Source organism: Gadus chalcogrammus, chromosome 5, assembly GCF_026213295.1.
Source record: "Gadus chalcogrammus isolate NIFS_2021 chromosome 5, NIFS_Gcha_1.0, whole genome shotgun sequence".
NCBI lineage: Eukaryota > Metazoa > Chordata > Actinopteri > Gadiformes > Gadidae > Gadus > Gadus chalcogrammus.
Window position 1 is genome coordinate 1,670,959 of NC_079416.1, and position 24,559 is coordinate 1,695,517.

The following is a 24,559-nucleotide window of genomic DNA, read 5'->3' on the forward strand; positions in this document are numbered from 1 at the left end:
GGCTCCTCCTAGCTGTAGAGGTGTCCCTGAGCAAGGCACCTCACCCTAACTGTTCCCGACGAGCTGTTACCTTGCATGGGGGACCCTGCTGTCGGTGCGTGAATGCGTGATGTTAACTGATATTGTATAGTGCTTTGAGTGGCCACTAAATGAGCGCAATATGAATGCAGTCTAATACTAATAACTCTCTATCTGTCTCTCTGTAGTTGCAGAGATAGATCATGTCAGCAGCCTGTTCCAGGAGAAGCAGGCGGAGTTGCAGTCTGCCGTTGTTAGAGTAGACCAGGTAGTCTAAACGTTTAGGATTAATGTCCAATGATCTGGATTGTCACCTCCTACTACTACCACTTTGTTAAACCTGCACTATCTACGTTCCCTGTAGCAGCCTCTATTGGCTTAGGATGTAGCTACAATTATAACTATATCATTTTCTACACCACAATAGTTTTTTACTCCACAATTTTCAACCGGAGAATTTACATTGAATTTAAATTGTGGGTGGGGGATTAAAGTTGACCACAATAAAACAACAGTATTTGTGTGTTTTATCTTGTAAAACGTTGTGGCTCGGAAATCTTTTAATGGAGTAAATAGCTGCAAATATTTGAATAATAGTTTACCTGGTTTCAAACACAAAATAATTAAGTAAAAATATACATAGGTCTGTGAAATAACACTTTTATATTTTCTATTCCTATTTTATTGTTTGATTTGTCTCAGTTGACCCAGCAGTTGGAAGACCTCAGAAGAGGGCGTCTTCAACTGCAACCCACCATGCCACAGCAAGGACCGCCCCCCAGCTCACAGGCGCCACCCATTGGCTCAGATAGAATGCCCTCTTCCATGGAGGGCCCGCTCACAGTTGGTCCCGCTGCTCTGGAACTACGAAAACTGTACCAAGAGCTACAGGTGAACAGCGCCGAACCCTCTCTGGGACCTCAACTGTTCATTTAACCACAATAATAATTTTATATCAAATAACCGTATAATTTTCATATATTATTATATATATATATATATGCATATATATTAGGGCTGGGCAAGTTAACGTGCTAATTATGCGCTAACGCAATCTTGTTTTTACGCGATTAATACAACACACATACAATTTATTATTTTTTTACTTTGATATTGTTTTTTCCCACCGAATGACAACATTCATATCAGAAATCTTTTTTGTTTCTAGTTCCACTTACTTTACATTAAATTACACTGATTACTGATTACATTTGCAGAAAGTGACAGCCTGTTTACAATTCCCAAATCTGTGGCGCTACTTATTTGAATTTAACTACACTTGGGGTAACTGCCTTTTTACAATTCCCAAAGACCACTTGGCCTAGTTTTTGCTTATTAAGTGCATTTGGTAATGATGATAATGTGTAATTCGATTTGATAATCTCATGCAATTTCAATTGGAGTGGATTTAAAATAGAAGTTTAAAAGTGTGATTAATCACGACTTAACTCACCATACTATGTGATTAATCGATATTAAAACTTTTAATCGTTGCCCAGCCCTGATATATATATATATGAATACATATATATAATCATTCAATCAAAATTATATCAATGCATCTATGACATAGGTGTTGTTGTGGCTCCACTAACCCTCCACTTAGCAAAGCCAAAAGTTATTTGCACAGACCTTATTCGTCTTTGAAATATCAACTCATAGCAAAACACAGAAACCACCTGGCTGCATCGATCAAAAGGAGTATGGTCAGAGATTCATTCAGATCAGGAGACACCTTATGTTCCACCCTTGGGATGAACACGGCCAAAGGAGGATCAGTATGAAACAACAGGATTTAAAGGGTCGGTTAACCCACTGTTTGGCTCTTTAAAGAGCCGGTTGGCCCACTGTTTGGCTCTTTAAATAGCCGGTTAGTCCACTGTTTGGCTCTTTAAATAGCCGGTTAACTCACTGTTTGGCTCTTTAAGGAGCCGGTTGACCCACTGTTTCAGATGGCTCTTTAAAGAGCTGGTTACACTACAGGTGTCAGGGAAGCTTAATCCTCTCTCGGACACAGACATTAAATGAACCGCTGCTCAGACGGAGCTTCACCATCCATACACGCTGTAACGTTACACTATAAGGGTCCGGAAAGCTCAGCTTCCTCTCGGATGCCGCAGTTAGCCGCTGGCCAGACTGAGCTCCACACGTCACCACACGCTACCAGACAGAGCTCCACACAACGTCATCACACGCTACCAGATAGAGCTCCACGCATCATCACACGCTACCAGACAGAGCTCAACACGCTACCAGACAGAGCTCCAGGCGTCATCACAAGCTACCAGACAGAGCTCCACGCGTCATCACACGCTACCAGACAGAGCTCCACATGCATCATCACGCGCTACCAGACAGAGCTCCACGCGTCATCACACGCTACCAGACAGAGCTCCACGCGTCATCACACGCTACCAGACAGAGCACAACACGCTACCAGACAGAGCTCCACGCGTCATAACACGCTACCAGACAGAGCTCAACATGCTACCAGACAGAGCTCCACGCGTCATCACACGCTACCAGACAGAGCACAACACGCTACCAGACAGAGCTCCACGCGTCATAACACGCTACCAGACAGAGCTCAACATGCTACCAGACAGAGCTCCACGCGTCATCACACGCTACCAGACAGAGCTCAACACGCTACCAGACAGAGCTCCACGCGTCATCACACGCTACCAGACAGAGCTCCACGCGTCATCACACGCTACCAGACAGAGCACAACACGCTACCAGACAGAGCTCCACGCGTCATCACACGCTACCAGACAGAACTCAACACGCTACCAGACAGAGCTCCACGCGTCATCACACGCTACCAGACAGAGCTCGACGCGGTACCGGACAGAGCTACACAAGTCCGCCGTTGCGCCTTGGTTGTAACGTCAGACGACCTCGGAAAGATCCGACGTGACGTAGCCCAGATGTAATAATTGACCCACTGACCCTCCCTGCTGTGTCTTCAGGCCCGCAACCGTCTCAATTTGGAGCAGAGCAGCAGCCTGGAGCACAGCCAGGAGCTGCTGAACCAGAGGAACACCCAGGTCAGCCTCATGGAACGACGCATCGGAGACCTGAGGGAGAGGCTGGGCCAGAAGAGGGCAGAGGCATGCTGGACACACACACACACACACACACACACACACACACACACACACACACACACACACACACACACACACACACACACACACACACACACACACACACACACACACACACACACAGACACACAAAAATGCATACATTACACATAACTACATAACTACACATACCATACACACCACCACAGACCATACACACCACACACACATACATCCCCAAGGACATAAACATACACACACAAACAGACAAACACACAAATGCATACACCACACACACAAACATACAAATGAAATAGGAGGAGTTAATGGATTTTATTTGTGTTGCTTCCCCTCTAGTTGAGTCTTATGAGTGGCGCCGGTCCCCCTACCCCTCCCCCCCGCCCAAGAGGGGGTACAGACAGTGTGTCAGGGCGTGTGGCTGCGGTCTGCCCCTACATTCAGGTGCCTGCAGGTGGCAGAGCTGAGGCCGACCTCTCCCCGAAACACACGCCCTTCGGACAGGTCCGCTCCCATTCAGGTTGGTACAAACCCACTATTAGTATTAGTATTAGTGGAGGTTCAATGTCAGGAGTGGTGAAAATGGCGGAGGGGAGTGTTATATAGTGTTATATATAAGATTTTTTGGCTAATGAGAGATGTGTTGGAAGACAAAAATATCTGGCTAATATAAGAAAATAAATATTTAGGGCCACAAGGGATTTATTTTGAAGTTCTGAGTTTAAAGTCAGAATTCTGAGATTAAAGCCAGAATGACTTTAAACTCAGAACTCAAAAATTCACCTGGCCCTAATCCCTTCGAAAATGCAAAAACCTGCTTTGATCAGATTTCTTTGGTCAGCATGGGGTTCCTGTCCTGTATGTCGTAAAGTGACTCTCCCAGAACTTGGTTCCTTACAGGTAGCCTGTAAGGAACTACCCTTATTTAGCCTATGAGATTTAACCAGTGAGATTAAACTAGAATTCTGACTTTAATCTCAGAATTCTGACTTTAAACTCAGAACTAAAAAAATAAATACTGTGGCAAGAACTGGATCAAAGTTACTTCCTATGACTGCTTCAAATCTCAGGTATTTGTCAAATATCAAATCCAATGTTTTTTAGGCAACTGCATTCACTATTGTCAGCGTCAAACCTGCTTTTGTAGTCCTTTTACCTTCTTTTTTTTTGCTGTTCTCTACACAGCTAACGACGCCTCCTGGCTGACCGATAGTAAGAGTATGTCTGACTGGAGGGCCGGGAGTCAGGAGCAGGTACTTGATCATACAACACTCATCTTTAACGGCTTTTTCATTTTATTTTAGGTATATTTCATTCTCCATTTGCAGACCTAAATAGATATTAATGCAAAAAAAATATTGATGAGTTTATTAAAATATTTAAAATGATCTAAAATATAAAATATAACCAGATAACGTTAAACAACCGGAATAACAGGGATGTATCCAGTGTCAAATAGTATGTTTAAATGCATCTCAAAGTTAGCTAATAAACTCAATTTTGTACATATTCTGCATCTGATGCATAATAAACATCTTGACACCTCTCTGTCTTTGTCTCTCCCACTCTCTCTCCCTCCCTTTCTCTCTACCTCTCTCCATCTCTCCCTTCCTTTCTGTCCCTCCCTTCTTCCCCTCTCCCTCTCTTTCTCTCCCTCTGTCTCTGCCTCCCCCTTCCTCTCTCTGTCTCTCTCTGTCTCTCTCTGTCTCTCTCTCTCTCTCTCTCTCTCTCTCTCTCTCTCTCTCTCTCTCTCTCTCTCTCTCTCAATTTTCAATTCAATTCAAAAAAGCTTTATTGGCATGAGAAAAATACATTTGCATTGCCAAAGCAGGTGAACAATAAGCATTATAAAATAAAAAGTAAAAAGGTCAGGTATATAGTATAAATAATATAATGAGTATAAAATGTTAAATACAAAATATCTATACATATCAAATGTCATACTATAAAAGTACTATAAAAAGTAAAATGTGCAATATTATAAAAATTACAAAAATTAAATCTCTCTCTCTCTCTTTTTCTTTCTCTCTCCCTCTCTCTCCCTCTCCCTCTCCTTCTCTCGCTCTCTCTCTCTGTCTCTCTCTGTCTCTCTGTCTCTCTCTCTCTCTCTCTCTCTCCCTCCTGCTCCAGCACCCCCCTGGGTACGGTACTTACCCCAGTGCGACCCACCAGGCCGCAGGGACCCCCAGCGCCACTAGCTCCTTGCCCCGTTCCGCCCCCGGCACCCTGGGCTGGTGTCGTTCGGAGGCGTCCAAGCCCTCGTCGTCTAGGTCACTGACGTCCTCCTCCTCCTTCTCCTCCTCACACCAAGAAGCACGGCCCACCGCCGCCACCGCGTCCACTCAGAGGAACGGAGGTGATGCAGGAGTCATAGAGTTGCTGTTACCATGCTCCATGCACCATGTGGTGATGGTGTAACTATCCACCTTGGATTTCTTTGTAGCTGTAGGTCGTATCCAGCGTGGGAAAGAGAGCCATAGTCAATCACACAAGATTGACAGGCAATATTGACTCCCTGAACCAATCAGGGAAGAGATACCCTGATGGTTCAGAAAACGATCCGGTAGCTAAAATCCGAGGCGCAGTGAACTACAAGCAGATGTCCTCACAGATGTTTAAACCCTTTCTAAAGAGTTACACTCAAATGTAAGCTGTTAAATGGTACCTACCTTTACCAGTAAGCTGTGTTGTGTTTGTTTACTGTCTGTCTGTCCCGTTGGTCCAAGGCTCCAGCAGTCCAGTGCAGACCTGCCCGCTGCCTCCCCAGTCCGACAGGCCCCCCCCTGCTGTGGCCGTGCGCCCCTACGTCCCGGACCCGCCCTCCAGGCCCCAGTCCCCGAGGAAGGGCCCGGCCACCATGATCAGCAGCTCCATCTACAACATGTATCTGCAGGGACCCCAGACCAAGAACCAGGGCCCCCAGACCAAGAACTACGGCTCCCTCAACAACAGGACTGTCAGATCAGGTACACACAGAAGGCTCAAACAGACTCCCTCTCTGTCCCTATCACACACACACACGCACGCACGCACGCACGCACGCACGCACGCACGCACGCACGCACGCACGCACGCACGCACGCACGCACGCACGCACGCACGCACGCACGCACGCACGCACGCACGCACGCACGCACGCACGCACGCACGCACGCACGCACGCACGCACGCACGCACGCACGCACGCACGCACGCACGCACGCACGCACGCACACACGCACACACACACACACAGGTAGCTAGGCACTCAAGCACCCATGCACATACACACGCACGCGTGTACCCACACACACATAAACACACACACTCATGATGAATGCGCCTTCAGTGACCTCTACGTACTGTAATGCAGTTTGTAGTTGCAGGTACACAACTACAGGTATGTAGCCACTACTACTATACAGTATGTAGTGACTACATATGTATATAGTATATACAGCATATAAAGTAAATAAATATAGTAACCAGCAGGTCTGCAGTACTCAAGTGTTTCCGGCTCGTCTTGGACGAGTTGGTATTTGCACTCAGACTGTCTCGTTGCGGCCAATATTTGTCTCACCAATATTCTAGTGGGTCTCGACCGAATCCAGCTGCCTTGGGGAAAAAAAAGTATGCATAATTATTTTTATATTTTTCTAAGTAACTCCTCCTTCAAAACCAAATCATTGATTAAGCGAGCTTGCTCAGAAAATTGGGCATTGGTTTAATTAATTCAAAATAGAATGGGCATTGACGTTGTTGCCTGGTAACCAATCGTAGGCCACAAGACATCTCCACTTTCACGCACTCTGTGCGCGATGCATGATCCATGCTGCTCATCAGTTTCAATTGCTTCAGCTTTATGTGACTTTTAACTGAAGAAGCTATACTCAAAGTAAACAATACTACCTAATTTGATCCTATAGTGTGTTGCACTGCATATTACAATTAACAGTAAAAATTTATAATTTTAAGATAGAGGATATACTGTGTCTCAAACGTCACGTAAAAATTATAAACAGGTAAGTAAGTGGTCTCTCTTTTTTTTTCTCGGCCCTGTCTCTCTCATTTGGAATTTACTTGGACTCAAACCTCTTGGACCTGATTTTGAATCGAATCAAACCTCTTTGGACTTGGTCTAACCTCTTTGGACTCGGTCTTGACTGGGACTCTAACCTCTTTGGACTCGGTCTTGACTGGGACTCTAACCTCTTTGGACTCGGTCTTGACTGGGACTCTAACCTCTTTGGACTCGGTCTTGTCTTGGACTTGACAAAAGTGGTCTTGACTACAGCTCTGGTAACCAGTTATCACTACTGGGGTTACTATATTTAATAACAGGAAGGGAGAAGCTTTAAGAAAGCACCTTCAGAATTTGAAATAATATTTGGAAGATTACAGACCACATGCATAAGTCCCTCTCTCTCTTGAAGATAAGAGACCATCCATTAATGAGAATGAATGTGGGGACTTGTACGAATCAGGATCAGTCATACAAGTCCCTGTCCCTCTCTTTCTTGCCTTTCTTTTCATTCTTACCATCGTTCTGTCCATCTCTTCCTCTCTCTGTCTTATAACTCTCTGTCCGTCTCTCTGTCTGTCTCTCTGTCTGTCTTATAACTATCTCCCTGTCTGTTTCTCTACCTCTTTCTCTCTGTATGTGTCTCTGTCTGTCTTTTAACGGTCTGTCTCTCTGTCTGTCTTTCTCTCTCAGTCTGTCTTATAACTCTCTCTCTCTGTCTCTCTGTCTGTCCATTGCCTCCTGGCCTCCCAGTCTACGGTAAACCCCTCCTCCCCCCTTCCTCGGCCCCGCCCTCTCCAGTACCTTTGCAGCAGTCGGGTGGAGGAGGTTGCACGGGTGGGAATGCAGACAGAGAGATGCTGGGAGGTGGTGTAGAGGGACGGCTACACCTGCCCCCGAACGTGGACAGCATCCCCCGACCTCTCAGCCCCTCCAAGCTCACACCAGTAGGTAAGCTGCTCACACCAGTAAGTAAGCTGCTCACACCAGTAGGTAAGCTGCTCACACCAGTAGGGAAGCTGCTCACACCAGCAGGGAAGCTGCTCACACCAGCAGGGAAGCTGCTCACACCAGTAGGGAAGCTGCTCACCCCAGTAGGTAAGGTCTGTAAAACTGTTCAGGAGTGGATCCAAGACTCTGATGATGATCACATATACTGGAATGAATCTAAATAAACAATAAAAGTGCCCAGTGAAAAGTTCAGGACAGTAGACAGAATTGAAATAAATAAAGGTATATTATTCCACCGTTAGTTAGTGCAGTAATAAGCATTAATTCGCAGTGTAATGTGTCTAGTAATCATTTACTCATGGTGTTCATGTTAACCTACGGTAATGGGGTTGAATGCCATATACTAATGCTCATTAGGCCATTAACCAAGGTTATGATTAATAAACCCTGACTGTAAGGTGCTTCAGAGCAGTGGAGGGACTCACGCTGGTCTTCTCCTCACCAGCCCACGCCCCACTGCGCTACCAGAACGACGTTGACCTGGAGGTGCTGCGCCGTCGCCTTAGCAACGCCCCTCGGCCCCTGAAGAAGCGCAGCTCCATCACAGAGCCCGAGGGCCCCCAGGGGCCACACATCCAGAAGCTGCTGTACCAGAGGTCAGGTGTTCATGTTGACCGTTGAACCGAGGATGGTAAAGGCCACCATGTGAATATATATATTAGATTATATATATTATTGATAGTATTATTATGAGGCTCTTAAGCCTTTTCTCATGGCTGACTGGATTGTGAAGATCCTACGTTAGTGTCAATAAAGTTTTGTCGTTTAGGTTCAACACTCTGGCCGGGGGCATCGACGGAGGGCCAGGTGAGGCACAAACAGTGATAATGAATATTATAATTATGTCACTGATTAAACATAATGAGTATGGCTTCATGGTCAGGCACTAAGCCCCTTAACTTATTGTTGGTGAAACAGTATTTCATTTCAGTGTATATTGGGGAGTTATTAAACTGACTGCACCAATGTGGTGTATGGTATGGTATCATGGTTCATGCTTTGTCTTTTACAGGCAACCCGTTCTACCAACCTGGCAGCCCCTTGCCAGAGACAGACAACATCCCCTCTGAGGATGGTCACACACCTGTGGACGAGACGAGGCTCACCGTCCCTCTGGAGGGCGGGAGCCCTCACCTGTACCCAGGTGAGGGAGTTAGCCATGACCTGAACCCAGGTGAGGGAGTGGGCCATGACTTGAACCCAGTTGAGGGAGTTAGCCATGACCTGAACCCAGATGAGGGAGTGAGCCATGACCTGAACCCAGGTGAGGGAGTGAGCCATGACATGAACCCAGGTGAGGGAGTGAGCCGTGACATGAACCCAGTTGAGGGAGTTAGCCATGACCTGATCCCAGGTGAGGGAGTGAGCCATGACCTGAACCCAGGTGAGGGAGTGAGTATTGACCTGAACCCAGTTGAGGGAGTTAGCCATGACCTGAACCCAGGTGAGGGAGTTAGCCATGACCTGAACCCAGGTGAGGGAGTGAGCCATGACCTGAACCCAGGTGAGGGAGTGAGTATTGACCTGAACCCAGTTGAGGGAGTTAGCCATGACCTGAACCCAGGTGAGGGAGTTAGCCATGACCTGAACCCAGGTGAGGGAGTTAGCCATGACCTGAACCCAGGTGAGGGAGTTAGCCATGACCTGAACTCAGACATCCTTTGTACATCCCCTCCTTCCGACGCTGTAGAAACAGCCGGTGAGACGGTGGCCTCGTCTATGCCTCCAGGCGGCGTGGCCACGCCCCCGCAGACCAACCCCTCTCCGTCACCTCAAAGGCTAGAGGACAAGAGCAATAACAAGAGACAGAGAGGTCCATGCTCCAACCACAGCCCTGGAGGCCTAACGCCGTCCACCCCTCCGCCCCCATCGCCCCGGACCACCGCCCCACCCAAGGTATGTGGAGACCCCACCCCATCTCCATCTCTTTGAAAACCACTCCCCCACAAAACCTACGCCTTTCACAAGAGGCAGGAATCAATTTCACCAAACGCATTGCTCATAAAACATATCAAACATATCAAACAACATATCAAAGTCCCAGCTCCAGCGTCCTGGTCGTCCACCTAGCCGATGGTAGCTTTTATACGGATTACCTTCTAAAAATATTCAGAATATATTATCCAATAATTTTCACCACAGTGTTTCCATAATATTTTCCTATCTCTGCCTTATTAGAAGTTGGACTGGCACTATGTTATTTTCTACGGAAGTTTTTTATTCCTTAAAAAATAATCAAACTAGAAAGATTCCCAAGAATAAATCAGATCCACGAGTAAATCCATCCAGGGAATATTTCTCTATCAATGAATTGTCTGGTCCAACTACAGCCACTAGTGTCCGCTAATGAAAACGTACATAGTGCACGTTTAATTGAACTATTAAGTAATTTTCCTGATCTTTGGCTCTACCACCTTCCAATGCACATTCATTCTCTCTCACACACACACACACACACACACACACACACACACACACACACACACACACACACACACACACACACACACACACACACACACACACACACACACACACATCTTACCAGGTTAAACGCACCAACTTGAAGAAGTCCACGTCGGAGCGTACAGGCCACAGTCTGAGGGTAAAGTTCAACCCCCTGGCGCTTCTGTTGGATGCATCGTTGGAGGGAGAGTTCGACCTGGTCCAGAGAATCATATATGAGGCAAGTGATGGATCCTCCTGTCAGGAACTGTAACAAAATGTGGTCTTAAGTATCACCACGCACATATGATTTGTTTTAGTCTAGTCGTTTCGTGGGATATTGTGAAAAGGTTCTGTTCCAACATACTCATTTGTCTACTCTTTGTTCTGACCTCTCTTCACTGGCCTCTCAGGTGGAGAACCCAAGCATGCCCAATGACGAGGGGATAACACCGCTTCATAACGCTGTCTGTGCCGGCCACCATCACATTGTCAAGTTCCTCCTGGATTTTGGTGTAAACGTCAATGCCGCTGACTCAGATGGATGGTTAGTTTAACTAGGCTATAGCTAAACTATGCTTCGGCAAATTTTGCTGTGGCTAACTGTATTAATGCCAATTGTGCTACCGACAAATATACTATGGCTAACTGTTCAGTGGCCAGGTCAAATGTTCCTGTTGATGTCTATAATCTCTTTCTCCCTCCTATCCTCTAGGACACCGTTGCACTGCGCAGCCTCTTGTAACAGCGTACAGCTCTGTAAGATGCTGGTGGAATCTGGGGCAGCCATCTTTGCTACCACCATCAGTGATGTCGAAACAGCAGCGGACAAATGTGAAGAGATGGAGGAGGGCTACACCCAGTGCTCCCAGTTCCTCTATGGTGGGTGGAAACCGCAGATGGGTGAAGGAATCGCTAGATGGATGAATAGATGAGCGGGATGGATAGTTGTATGGATGGCTAGGAATGGATTGATGCTTAGGTGGAAGGAAACATTTTAAGTTGGATGGATCATATTTAACGTTTCTCCACATTTGCAAACACTTCATATTTCTAGATGAGGTCAAAAGATAATGGCAATCACACGCATGGACACACTGACACATGGACACACACACACACACACACGCACGCACGCACGCACGCACGCACACACACACACACACACACACACACACACACACACACACACACACACACACACACACACACACACACACACACACACACACACACACACACACACACACACACACACACACACACACATTTACATTTTGGGCATTTAGCAGAGATTTACAAGAGGATTTGTCTGAAGATCGTGAAACAATATGAAAGACAAAGCTAGATACGATAAGATGCTACACAACTAAGTACTATGCCAGGACGTACGATACACAATAAGTGTGTACATTAAGTGCCAGGGCATACAACATACAATAAGTGTGTACATTAAGTGCAATGACGTATAACTAAAAATAAGTGGGTACATTAAGTTCCAGGACGTACAACATACAATAAGTGCGTACATTAAATGGCAGGACACACAACGCGCAGGAGGGAGGGGGTGGCAAGTAAGTCTTTAGTCTTCCCGGAAGCTGGTGAGCGACTCTCTCTTCAGCCAGGATTGAGTTGCAGCAGTGGAGGCGGGATGTGACAAGCGCTTGGACCAGGAGCTGAGCTGCTTCCCTCGTGAGGAAGGGCCGGATCCTGCAGATGTTGTTGGGCAAAACTGCATGATCAAGCAACCATAGTGATGTTCGCAACATCAAGGGTCAAGGGGGCAGTTGGTTGCGTGGTTAGACTTAACTAATCTGTTGACATCTTTGGAGGAGAGAGGAATAAAGTGGATAAAAACAGAGGTGAGGAAAGGGTGTTGGAGAATGGTGGCAGGGGTAAAAGAGGAGCTGATGTCCTTCACCTTCTGGTTAAAGTATTCGACAAAGTAATCAGTAGTGAGGGAGGAAGGGAGGGGAGGGGGAGGGGTGAGGAGGAAAGAGAACATGGAAAACTGTTTCCTGGGGATCGAGGAGTTGATTTTGGTCTGGGAGAAGGCAGATTTGGCTGTTCACAGGTGAAGTCTGAGAAGAGGTGAAGGTAGTGAGATAGATCATTAGGACAGTCTGATCTCTTCCATTTCCTTTCAGCTGCCCGTAACTCTGCTCTACAAGCCCGAAGAGATTAGGACAGCCAAGGGGGGGGGGGAGGGGGGGGGGGACTGGAAGCAGAGCCGGCGCTGGCCGTTTTAGCGCCCTAGACAACTCGACATCAACTTGTGCCCTGGACAGGTCTCCCGAGCGGGTGGGGGGGGGGGGTGGGTTGCATTGTCCTGCGTACTACGGTGACGGTTTCGGGCGCCCTGTCGATTGCTCCCGTGCCCCCTCATTTCTCAGTTTGTTTCGTATATTTTAATTGACTAATTAAGGGCGCTGTCACGTTAAAATTGTACCGGGGGCGAAAATTGTACCGGCCTACGTCATCGTTTGTTTACATCCTGACAACCTGCCCGGCAACAGACGACGCGATGCAGAAAACATGTTTCCAAACGACGAAATAACATAATACAGATAGCAGATCGCTATCTGTATTATGATAGATAGTGATAACACTTGTTTTTACTTTATATTTGTATTGTATTTAATTGTTTAATCGAAACAATAAAAAAAATTGCCCGCGAAACGGGCGATCGCGTCAAATGACAAATGTTTTGCCCGCGAAACGGGCGATCGCGTCAAATGACGTAGGAGGGTTCTTGAAACACAATACAGATAACGGATCGCTAGAAAACACTTGTTTTTACTTTATATTTGTATTGTATTGAATTGTTTAATCGAATTTAGCTAGTAAACTGAGTGTTTTAAGCAGGTTTCATAGAATGTTCAAGAACCTTCCTACGTGATTTGACGCGATCGCCCGTTTCGCGGGCAATTTTCTTTATTGTTTCGATTAAACAATTAAATACAATACAAATATAAAGTAAAAACAAGTGTTATCGCTATCTATCATAATTCAGATAGCGATCAGCTATCTGTATTATGTTATTTCGTCGTTTGGAAACATGTTTTCTGCATCGCGTCGTCTGTTGCAGGGCAGGTTGTCAGGTTGTCAGGATGTATACAAACGATGACGTAGGCCGGTACAATTTTCGCCCCCGGTACAATTTTAACGTGACAGCGCCACCAGAGGGCGCCCCCAACGCATTTACCGCCCTAGGTCGCTCGGCATAGGCAACCTAGGTGGTCGCCTAGTTTGCCTATGCCTATGCCTGACTGGAAGGGACAGAGGGAGTCCAAAGAGGCGAAGAGGGAGAATAGCAGAGTGTTGGAAGCTTCTTCGGTGGACAGTTGGGAGATTTGTTTGAGAGATGGTGGTGTAAGTATGGAGTCAGAACAGTCTCATTATTAATGAATGCAGAGAAGGATTCACAAATGTATTTTGTGATTTATATATAAATTACTCTCTTCTCACAAATACATTTCAATGCACACACAAATGGATATCGGCATGTATAAATGTAAAATAAATCCATAAACAAAAATAAGTTTCACAAACATATTTCTGATCCACACACAAATATGTCTTGTTTTAAATAAAGGTAATATAAATCCATAAATATATTAATTTAAAAAAGATTTGCAATTTTCATCAAAAATGTATTTGGATGTTGTTACATTTATGTACAAACTGTTAAACTTGAATTTACAAGACGCTTTTCATTTGTGAGCTTGTTTGCATTTGTGTGTGAAACTGTTTATGTGTGGATTTTTGAGACTCTCCTGACGTCGCTAGATTCACAAATGCATTTTTTTCAACAAGGAAGTCTCTGTAGCCAATCAGATGCCTCCCTCGTTTTCAGTCAACCACATGACTGCTGTGACTGGGTTTTTACGTCGGTGCCGTTTACTACTTTAACGGCACCGATAATCCCAAAACCCAGTCGAAATTAGATGGAAAAAGTGTCGGGACGCAGCATTTACTTCTTCACCACCTAGAGATTGTTATGTACGATCATTCAAAAAACCATGTTCTTTCCGATAGAGTAGACATTTGACAGAACCGGGAGGTTCGGAGGCTGGACTCAGAGGTCGGAACTGCAGCCATGTGATTGGCTGAAAACGAGGGAGGCATCTGATTGGCTACAGAGAGTTCCTTGTTGAAAAAAATGCATTTGTGAATCTAGTGACGTCAGGAGAGTCTCAAAAATCCACACATAAATGCAGACAGTTTCACACACAAATGCAAACAAGCTCACAAATGAAAAGCGTCTTGTAAATTCAAGTTTAACAGTTTGTACATAAATGTAACAACATCCAACATTTTTGATGAAAATTGCAAATCTTTTTTAAATTAATATATTTATGGATTTATATTACCTTTATTTAAAACAAGACATATTTGTGTGTGGATCAGAAATATGTTTGTGAAACTTATTTTTGTTTATGGATTTATTTTACATTTATACATGCCGATATCCATTTGTGTGTGCATTGAAATGTATTTGTGAGAAGAGAGTAATTTATATATAAATCACAAAATACATTTGTGAATCCTTCTCTGTGCATTCATTAATAATGAGACTGTTCTGACTCCATATGTAAAGGGTTGGTGACAGTGTGAGGAGTACAGAGGAGGGGGGGAGAGGACTTCCAGGGGAGAGAAAAAGCAACAAAGTGATGGTCAGACACGGGGAGCGGGGTAACAGAAAGAGCAGAGGTGCCGCAGGACCTTGTGAATATCAGGTCAAGTTGGTTCCCGGCCCTGTTTGTGGGAGGAGTAGGGGATAGTGTTAAGTCAAAGGTGGCGAAAAAGTTGGTGGATTCAGGTATGTGCAACTTCTCTGGCAGGATGTTAAAGTCGCCAAAGATAACGAGTGGTGTGCCATTTTCAGGAAAGCAGCTGAGAAGGGCATCCATCTCGTCATAGAAGTCACGAAGGGGACCTGGAGGACGGTACATCAGCACAATGTAGAGCTTGATAGGAAGGGTGACAGTTACAGCGTGGGGTTCAAATGCTGATCTGGCCAAGTGTTCTAGTGGAAGGACCTGGTAGGACCACATCGGCGGGAAGAGGAGTCCAGTCCCTCCTCCTCCCCCGATGGCCTTGGGGTGTGCAGTGGCGGTTTTAGGCACGGGCGAAGCGGGCAGCCGCCAGGGGCGCCATTATTTCATGACACAAGGGGGGCGGCACAAGCAGTCAAAATTTTTTTATCTTCGCCGCAAAGCGGTTTTCTATTATCTATCATATCACTTTGTGGGGAATTGGCACCCCCTCCGGCTGCAGGCGCCCCTGCAGGGACAGTTCACTTCTGAGTCTTCCCAAATCGAACGGACAAGTGAGGGAACGGGGGATCCACTGTTAGCGTGGATTGAAATACTTTTTGAAGCCTGCAGGGTTAAGCGATAAACATAGGGATGAATGCGATCGCTGAGCTGCCCTGCCCCAACATTGCATGAGACGTTAAACTCAGCTAGAATCGCCGACCACCATTATCCAAAATTTGAGGTCAACAGACTAAAAATTGTCGGAGAGCCTACAGAAACTATAGATAGTTAATGTGACAATCACATTATTAAAAATAGACTCGGGGCAACGTTTTACAAAGAAAAAAAATGTGAGCGTGCTTTTTTTTACTCTATTGGAATTAATGGGCTAAAGTCAGTCACACCTCAAATTTCTTGTAATTGAGAAACATAAGTTTTGTTAGGATATTGTTAGGATAAAAAATGGCAACAAAAAAATTACGTTTATTTTCCAGGGGGGGGGGGCAGGGGGGTTGGGGGGGCATAGAGGGTTAGGGCGCTTGGAGTGGGTCTCGCCCAGGGTGTGATTCAATGCAGAACCGCCACTGGGGGTGTTTGAGGATGAGTAAGCGTTGGAGAGGGCAGCAGGAGTGGCTGCCCTCTCCAAATCACTTTTGGATAGAATTTTTTCACGTCTTTCTCCCAGTTCTGTATGAGGCCGTATGGAGTGGGTCATCTGTTCTAAGAGATGTAGGTAATTAACAATATAAACAAAGAGGCCAGCAATCTGGAAGTTTTTCTGAAGCTAGTATTTTGTATGGCCTTTTTGCTTGCTGCCAACAAGATCTTTAGGAGGTAAGGATCTTCTTTACTTATCCCGTAAGTTATATGTCCAAGATATAGGGATATGAATTTGGTACGGATGCCTTGTCACTACATCCTTCAAGAAAGTCTGAATCTGAAAAACATGAGCATGATCAACCATAATTTCCCCACATTCCCTCCAGCAACATTCTGAGTTCCATTCTATCCAAATCAATTTTGGATAGAATTTTTTCCACGTCTTTCTCCCAGCTCTTTATGAGGCCGTATGGAGTGGGTCATCTGTTCTCAGAGGTTATTAACAATATAAACAAAGAGACCAGCAATCTGGCAGTTTTTCTGAAGCTAGTATTTTGTATGGCCTTTTTGCTTGCTGCCAACAAGATCTTTAGGAGGTAAGGATCTTCTTTACTTATCCCGTCAGTTATATGTCCAAGATATAGGGATGTGAATTTGGTACGGATGCCTTGTCACTACTTCCTTCAAGAAAGTCTGAATCTGAAAAACATGAGCATGATCAACCATCATTTCCCCACATTCCCTCCAGCAACATAGCTGAGTTCCAATTTGTTTCGATTTCTGCTATAGAGTAATAAAAAAGCGAATCAGGTTTTTGCCTCTCAGGTCAGGGAGTTGGTGGAGGATCACCATGCATTCAGCTGCACATCTTCAGTTATTTCAATGTCCAAATCCCTTTCCCATCGTTCCCTCACATAGTCTGTGGTGTCCGTATTCAGCGATATGATGCCATACAACTTGCTTATAAGACCTTTTGCACTGATAATTGGTGGCTGTCTTGGATTAGAACCTTTTACCTCTTTACCCAAATGATCACAAAGCTGTAACTATCTGTAAGAGTCCTTCCAACCCAACCCATATGTCTGGCACGGATCATCGAAACTATTAATCTCCCAGTTTTTAACTATCTTGCGTATGGAAGTGATGCCAGAATAAACCCATTATCTAAACCTAAAATCTTGCAATGCTGGTGTAAAGTCAGGGTCGTATGCCGGCCATCTAAGCAGTTTGATTTCTCTTTGGAGTTGAAAACGTTTAACCACTACTGCCCATACTTTTAGTGAGAAGTGTGCATCAAATTATGTGCATCATATTCCATTCTCTAAATAGTTTTGGAGGGAGTACTGGGAGTGATAAGAAAATGTATCATAACCTTGGGAGGATGTACATTTTAACTGTTCTGATTCTGCTACCAAAATTGAGAGGGAGCAAGACCCACCCATCCAGGTCATCATATATATATTTTTTTATGTGATACATCTTTGGGTAGATTTAATCCTAGATATTTAATATGGGGTGAGTACCATTTGAAATTATACTTTGAAGTGCGTTCTTGCATGGGGGTGTAGTTGAATAGCATAACCTGAGTTTATACTCCACACCACCTATAGATACACCCTTCAGATCTGACTCCTGTCGTATTGCTTGGGCCATTGGTTTGATAAATAAATTGGGCAGACTGGGACTAGTGGGACAGCCCTGCCTGCATCCATGCTGCAGAGTTATGGAGGTCAAAGAACTACCATTCACCCTTCATTCTTGCAGTGGGAGAGGAGTAAAGTGCCCAGATACAGCATTTCATCTGCAGCTTTGAAAAATGTTTGGCTTCTTTCTTTTTCAATACGCTGTCCTGTGCTTGTTGATTACCCAGTAGTTTGGTGTGAGTATCCTTGACTCCGATGTCTCATTGTTCCATATCGGCCATGCTTTCCTCCATTTCCCCTACTCGCTTCTCTGTCCTTTTTATCCGACCTGCTGCGTCTCTTATTTTCCGGTTTATTTCAAACTTGATTTGATCCATTTGTTTTAAAATATACTCTCGGAAGCACGTGCGGAATTCGAAGAGATCTCTTTTCAGTTTGGCCTGAAGTGCTGCCATCCCCGCCATCATGACTTCGCTCATCACCTCACGTATCCAAAGTTGCCATCTCTCCGAGGCCTCCATCTTGTTCTGTTGGGATCTCGCTAGCCGCAACCTCTTCCTTGATTTCGCGTACATTCTTTTTGCCTAAAAAGGCAGATGATCTAGGGTGGTGTCTGCCTTTTGGGGGGGTCCTGACACTACAGCTGACGCTACAGCTTATGCTAACAATGACAACAGCAGGATAACCTACAGCAATGTTCCTAAAGACAAATGTAAAATGTAACACAAACACACACACACACACAAACACTCACACACACACACTCAACCCAGTGGAATAATGACCAGATAACCAGAGAGGTGTTCCTCTGACTGCAGGTGTGCAGGAGAAGCTCGGCGTGATGAACAAGGGCTGTGCCTACGGCCTCTGGGACGACAACGCCCAGCAGACCGATGAGCTGGCCTTCAGCGAGGGGGAGGCCCTCAACGTCCTCCGGCGCTCTGACGACCTGGAGACCGAGTGGTGGTGGGCGCGGCTCAGCGACCGCCAGGGATACGTGCCAAGGAATCTCCTTGGGGTAATGACACTTTTGTAACGTTACAGATAACACACACATATACACACACACACACACACACACACACACACACACACACACACACACACACACACACACACACACACACACACACACACACACACACACCGGACTGAACCCAATAGAGCAATGTCATCTGACTAAATACTTGCCAGTTTAACGCCAGTGCAGGCATGCGCCATAACTAGGTAATATAGAATTATTCCAGAAGCACAAACACAAATATATGAATCATTCATACATTGAAGATATTTTTCTCTATACGTTATGTGGGCACTTAAACAGATGGTTGGCTCCAAACAACATGGGAAACAATTTGACTCTCATTTAACCTGAAAGGAAGACTTGTGTCTGCAAGGTGGAATTATTCTCTGCCTCCCTGTATATTTATTCATGCACCTTAAAAACAATTGTATCTAGAATAACATCCACAGTAATTTTTGTGCCATCAATTTCGCTATCAAAAGGCTTCCAAAATGTCCTCAGTTAGATTATTTCTGGGAATATAGGAATTTTGAATATAGGAATTTAGAGATTGATTTAGAAAAAAATGAATATAGGTCCACGCAATTGCTTATTGTGTGGATATTTTTCTAACAACGCAGAAAAAAGATTTGATTCGAAGAAAGGCGTAAACCTGCGCTGTGTGCATGTTTAATTAGCAGCCTCTAGCGGCAGCTACAGTACGTTCACACCAAAAGCTGTAAGATGCAAAATCGCTGAAGAGCTCAAAACGCAACGCTGTCCAAAATATTTACAGCTCATATCGCTCTTGCGATTTTGCTTTTCCATTTAAAGGAGCCGCGCCTTTTGCTCCTAGTTGAGAGGCAAGGGCTGCTGCTGATGCCGAGCCACAAAAACACAAGATAGTCATAAGTTTGGTCAATAGAAAAAGAATAATAAGCATAAATGCATGAAACACTGAATAACTAATTAATGGAGTAATTGCTTGCATGCTAGATTATAGCTTAGTTGATCGTGTATGTGTGTGTGTGTGTGTGTGTGTGTGTGTGTGTGTGTGTGTGTGTGTACTGTTTATTATGGAAATTATCCGCTCAACGGGAGCATTTTTGCCAGGCAGACACACGGCAAACTGACAAATTAGAAATATTATTTTCTGCGGTATCCCCCTGCTTCTGAAATGCACACACATCTCCACCCACCACTCATCCGATGATGAAGGAACAAATGTGTGGTAGGAACTAGGAACTAAAGTCCACCCTGGCGAGAGACATCTACATTCCGATTGGCTGGCGGCCATTTACAGCCGAAACGCTACAAGCTCATTTGCATAGTTTAGCTGTTTTCAATTCTCATTTACAGCTTTACAGCTTTATAATTATCGCTCAAGCGTTTTATCATTCCGATCGCTTTATCGCTCATGTCTAATAGAAAGTGAATAGGCGTTTATGATCGCTCAAAACGCTTTACAGCTTTTGGTGTGCCGCACAGTAAGGTAACATTAGATGCATTTGGGAACCACATGGTTCGGACATAATGTCTGTAGAATCATGCATCTATTTCCTGTGTCTCTCATCCCCTACAACTCTCTTTTCCTATCTCTTGCTCCAGCTCTATCCGAGGATCAAGCCCAGACAGCGGTCCCTGGCGTAGCTCCTGGACCCCCTGCACTTTGAATGAATCTAGCACAGCAGGAGAGGCTTGGACCCTGGCATGTTGGAGAGGGCCTCAAGTAGACAGTGTAGAATGCTAAAACAGAAAGTCAATGCCATGATGAAAAAAATAAGTAAGGACAGAATGAGATGGAGGTAGGACATTGTGAATTTTTATTTTGATAACAGCTCGTGCTGTTTTCTGATTGAGAACACTGACAGTCAGATGCAATGCCTATAATCTTGTCTAGTTGCACTGTTTCTTGCTCGATGGCTCAATCTGTTCATTCAGTAACTTTCAACTTTCATCCAAAGAAGCCCTGCATGGCTTTTCAAGAAAACCACTTCTATTTGTACTTAAGCTCCATTTTAATACCTAAAAATGGAAGAAAAGTGAAAAAGCCTTTTATTGTGGAGGGCAGTGGACTGGATCATGGTGATATTATATTGTCCACCCACTTCAAGTTCTAATAGTTCAAAAGAATGTGACTTGTCACTGTGATACTGAAGATTGACAGAGAAAAGAGATGAGGGAGAGTGATGAATGTTCATCACTCACATTGATTGTAATTTCGGGTCTTTCCACTAGAGTTGAATAAACCCTTTGGGGAGGAGTCATCATAGAGCCAGGTAACGGTCATGACATTAAGAGCTCCTTTTATGTATCACGTGTAGTAGACCAAACCAGACTACATCAATCGTCTACCTGTGCCCTGGTACATGTAGGACGGAAGTATTCTTTGGCATCATCGGAATACTGACAATTTCCGATGCGGTAGAAAGCAGAGAAAGAAGAAAAGGAAAGGAATAAAACGGCCTGAATGCAAACCATTTTATGATATTTTTCCTTGAACATTTTTGTAAATGAAAGCCCTGCAGCTTTTACAGCAACGATGTGTTGCTTGCACAGTTCTAAGCCCAATCTATTTGTATATGCTATGCATGTGTGTGGTGCATCTTATAGAGGTTTTTAGGCTCATGTTCTTCCAGCTAGCGTGAGCGCTTTTTGGACAAACATTGTGGCATGTGCCAACAAATCAATCCTTTTCTCATCTTTACTCAGAAGCAAGAAAGAGCACAGCTGTATTATCTAAGAGACTTTATGGGCCCTCTGGAGATGTTAAACTGAACCCCACCACAATGACCACCTTCCGTCAGCAGGACAACTAAACAGCCTACCTGCTGGGGTCCACTCAATGAAAAGCCTATGTTGATAATTATATGACTATTTTATATCAAACTTCAAAAAATAATTAGAATACTGTAGTAAGCACAGGGTCTAGACTCTAGAGTAAGGCCTACAGTATACGCACTATCCTGTAAGTACCAATAAAACCCATGTCAACTTTCACCATTTTTAAGTGTGTGTGTTTGTGTGAGACAGAAGACAGTTCGAAATCGTTCCCTATCATGGATGTAGTGCACTAAATAGGGTGCACGCCATTTTGTAGGGTGTTCGAAATCTCAGTGGTCCACTATATAGGGCACTATATAGTGGACTTAAAATAGGGTACATACGATGTTCCCTATGTTACTCCCGTATACCACAATGCAATGCGGCTGTGTTTTTCCGGAGGAGAAGAAGAAGCTGAATAACCGCGAAAACTATTTAACATTCAACATCAATACAACCTCCAGCTTTCCTCGTGAGTGCCTGGTATGTTTACATGATGTGGGCGCATCTGTCTGCGTCACACAAATACCCGGCGCATTTACTGACGCAAATTACGTTTAGAAATGTTCAGCGTAGTGTCCGAATTCTCGTTCCCTATTCCCTATATAGTGCACTAAATCATATACACTATATAGGGAATAGGGAACGAGTGTATAGGGAACGATTTCGAACACAGCTAGAGAGAGCGAGAGAGAGCGAGCGAGAGCGAGAGAGAGAGAGTTCAGGGTTTATGACCCGTAGCAGTAAGTAGTAACCAGCAGGGGGAGCCTAGGCCTAATGAGCACTGAGCCGGTTGACAGTGGACCAATAAACACCAACCATTAAGACCTTCGACCAGCAGGCAGCTCCGTGTTCTACTAGAGGTCTGAAGGACTGCTGAAGTCTACTGCCCGGAAGTCTGTTGAGGTCTACTGCCCGGAGGTCTGCTGAAGTCTACTGCCCAGAAGTCTACTGCCCGGACCCCGGACGTCTGCTGAGGTCTACTGCCCGAAGGTCCGCCGCTCGGAGGTCCACCGCCCGAAGGTTAACGCTTGCTTTTAGATTATAATTTTTATATTATTGAAACTTCTGAAGACAATTAAAGGCTAATGACTAAGGCAAACGGGTAAGCTTTGATCGTTCGCATTAAACGGTTTAATAAAGCGTTGATATTTCAACATTCTTATTGATTTGTTATGGCGATGTGATGATGTGCACGACATGGGAGTCTGTGTTATGCTGGTTTCTGGTGTTGTTCGTCATGTCGTTTGGGTCGATCATATGTCCCAAAAACAATAAAGAGCCGACGATTAATCCAGGGTGAACACTATTTTATCACATCACACTGGACAACACCCACACTTGACCGATTTGATTTCTTACCAGGAATTCAAACAAAACACTGAGGGACAAACCATACACATAACCCAAACTTAAAGGGATACTTCACCGGTGGAGATTTGAAGGTTAATGAAGTAAATAATCATATGTATTATAAATGTTCAAAAACAATTTGAAATCGTTTCATCCTAGCCAGAGAAAAGGCAGAAAGTGTCTCTCTGGCTCAAAAGTAAGAAATCCTCCAACCACCACAGTGCATTGCGCTCGCTGCACCTCCTGCCTGTTTGTAGCCCGAGCAAACTTTGTGTAAACATATCCCCGTTATACGTTGACTAGTTTAGACTTCTGCCCCTCGTTTTTCCAAACGCATCTTTTGTATTTTACTGTACAGCATAAAACATTTGCTAATTACAGTAGCAAGTATTCAATCCTTTTCTCCCCAGTTGAAATAATTGTTTGTCTTAAACAGTAGGCCTACTTTATGAATGAATGAATGAATGATCTTTATTGTCAAAGTACAGGTACAGGTACAGGTAAATCGAAATTTGGGAGAGCTCCCCCCTGGTGCTTAATGAAAAAGAGGACAAGGAACATACATAAACAATATATACAGTAAGATAAATAAAAAATAAATAAAACACTTGATAAATATCTAACTAAAACTAACACATCCAATATAAATCTAACTAGAAAATAAATAAATATTTAATATAATAATATAAATGAATAGATAAATAAATAGATAAATAAATAGATTGTTCGAAGGGAATTGCACAGTTCCCCATTAGCTGCCACATGTTATGTGTGTGTGCGTGATAGTACAAGGTCAGGCAACGTTCAACGCCTGTATGGCCCTGGGGTAGAAACTAGATACAAGTCTGTTTGTCCGTGCAGCCATAGTCCTGAACCGCTTCCCTGAGCGCAGCAGCACAAGTGTTCGTTACCCGGGTGGGTTGGATCCTTGGAGATCTTGGTAGCCTTCTTGAGGCAGCGGGTGTTGTACAGTTCCTCCAGAGGGGGGAGAGGGCAGCCGATGATCTTCTGGGCCGAGTTAACGACCCGCTGTAGTGCCTTCCTCTCTGCAGCTGTGCAACTGGAGAACCACATGCAGATACAGTAGGTGATGATTCTCTCAACTGAACAGCGGTAGAAGGTCACAAGCAACTCCTCCCTAAGGTGGTAGTTCCTGAGGACTCTCAGGAAATAGAGTCGCTGTTGTGCCTTCTTAATGATGGCTGTGGTGTTGGTCCTCCAGGACAGGTCCTCCTGGATGTGCACCCCCAGGAAGCAGAAGGCTGCGACCCTCTCCACGCAGCCACCGTCGATGA

General features: G+C 44.7%; 2 protein-coding genes across 7 annotated transcripts in view; both read left to right on the forward strand.

Moving 5' to 3' along the window:
• Positions 1-22,562, forward strand: part of LOC130382524 (apoptosis-stimulating of p53 protein 1-like) — a 109,291-nt gene extending 86,729 nt beyond the window's left edge. For 2 of the 3 annotated variants that reach the window (XM_056590326.1, XM_056590328.1), the window contains 17 exons: positions 207-286; positions 721-909; positions 2,991-3,131; positions 3,465-3,645; positions 4,311-4,378; positions 5,256-5,481; positions 5,852-6,091; positions 7,879-8,076; positions 8,582-8,732; positions 8,906-8,943; positions 9,149-9,280; positions 9,827-10,032; positions 10,685-10,822; positions 10,995-11,128; positions 11,297-11,463; positions 18,904-19,103; positions 20,697-21,617. In XM_056590326.1, the coding sequence (XP_056446301.1) occupies positions 207-286; positions 721-909; positions 2,991-3,131; positions 3,465-3,645; positions 4,311-4,378; positions 5,256-5,481; positions 5,852-6,091; positions 7,879-8,076; positions 8,582-8,732; positions 8,906-8,943; positions 9,149-9,280; positions 9,827-10,032; positions 10,685-10,822; positions 10,995-11,128; positions 11,297-11,463; positions 18,904-19,103; positions 20,697-20,738 (2,531 nt within the window). In that variant the 3' untranslated portion in view covers positions 20,739-21,617. Of the gene's footprint in view, positions 1-206; positions 287-720; positions 910-2,990; positions 3,132-3,464; positions 3,646-4,310; positions 4,379-5,255; positions 5,482-5,851; positions 6,092-7,878; positions 8,077-8,581; positions 8,733-8,905; positions 8,944-9,148; positions 9,281-9,826; positions 10,033-10,684; positions 10,823-10,994; positions 11,129-11,296; positions 11,464-18,903; positions 19,104-20,696 lie in introns of all 3 variants that reach the window. The other variant, XM_056590327.1, reaches the window with a different exon arrangement.
• A 139-nt stretch (positions 22,563-22,701) lies between these two features.
• The window catches only part of sdsl (serine dehydratase-like), a 32,596-nt gene continuing 30,738 nt past the window's right edge, over positions 22,702-24,559 (forward strand). For 2 of the 4 annotated variants that reach the window (XM_056590331.1, XM_056590333.1), the window contains exon 1: positions 22,702-22,934. The gene's annotated coding sequence lies outside the window, so the exon portion shown is untranslated. The remainder of the gene's footprint in view (positions 22,935-24,559) is intronic. The other 2 variants (XM_056590330.1, XM_056590329.1) reach the window with 2 other exon arrangements.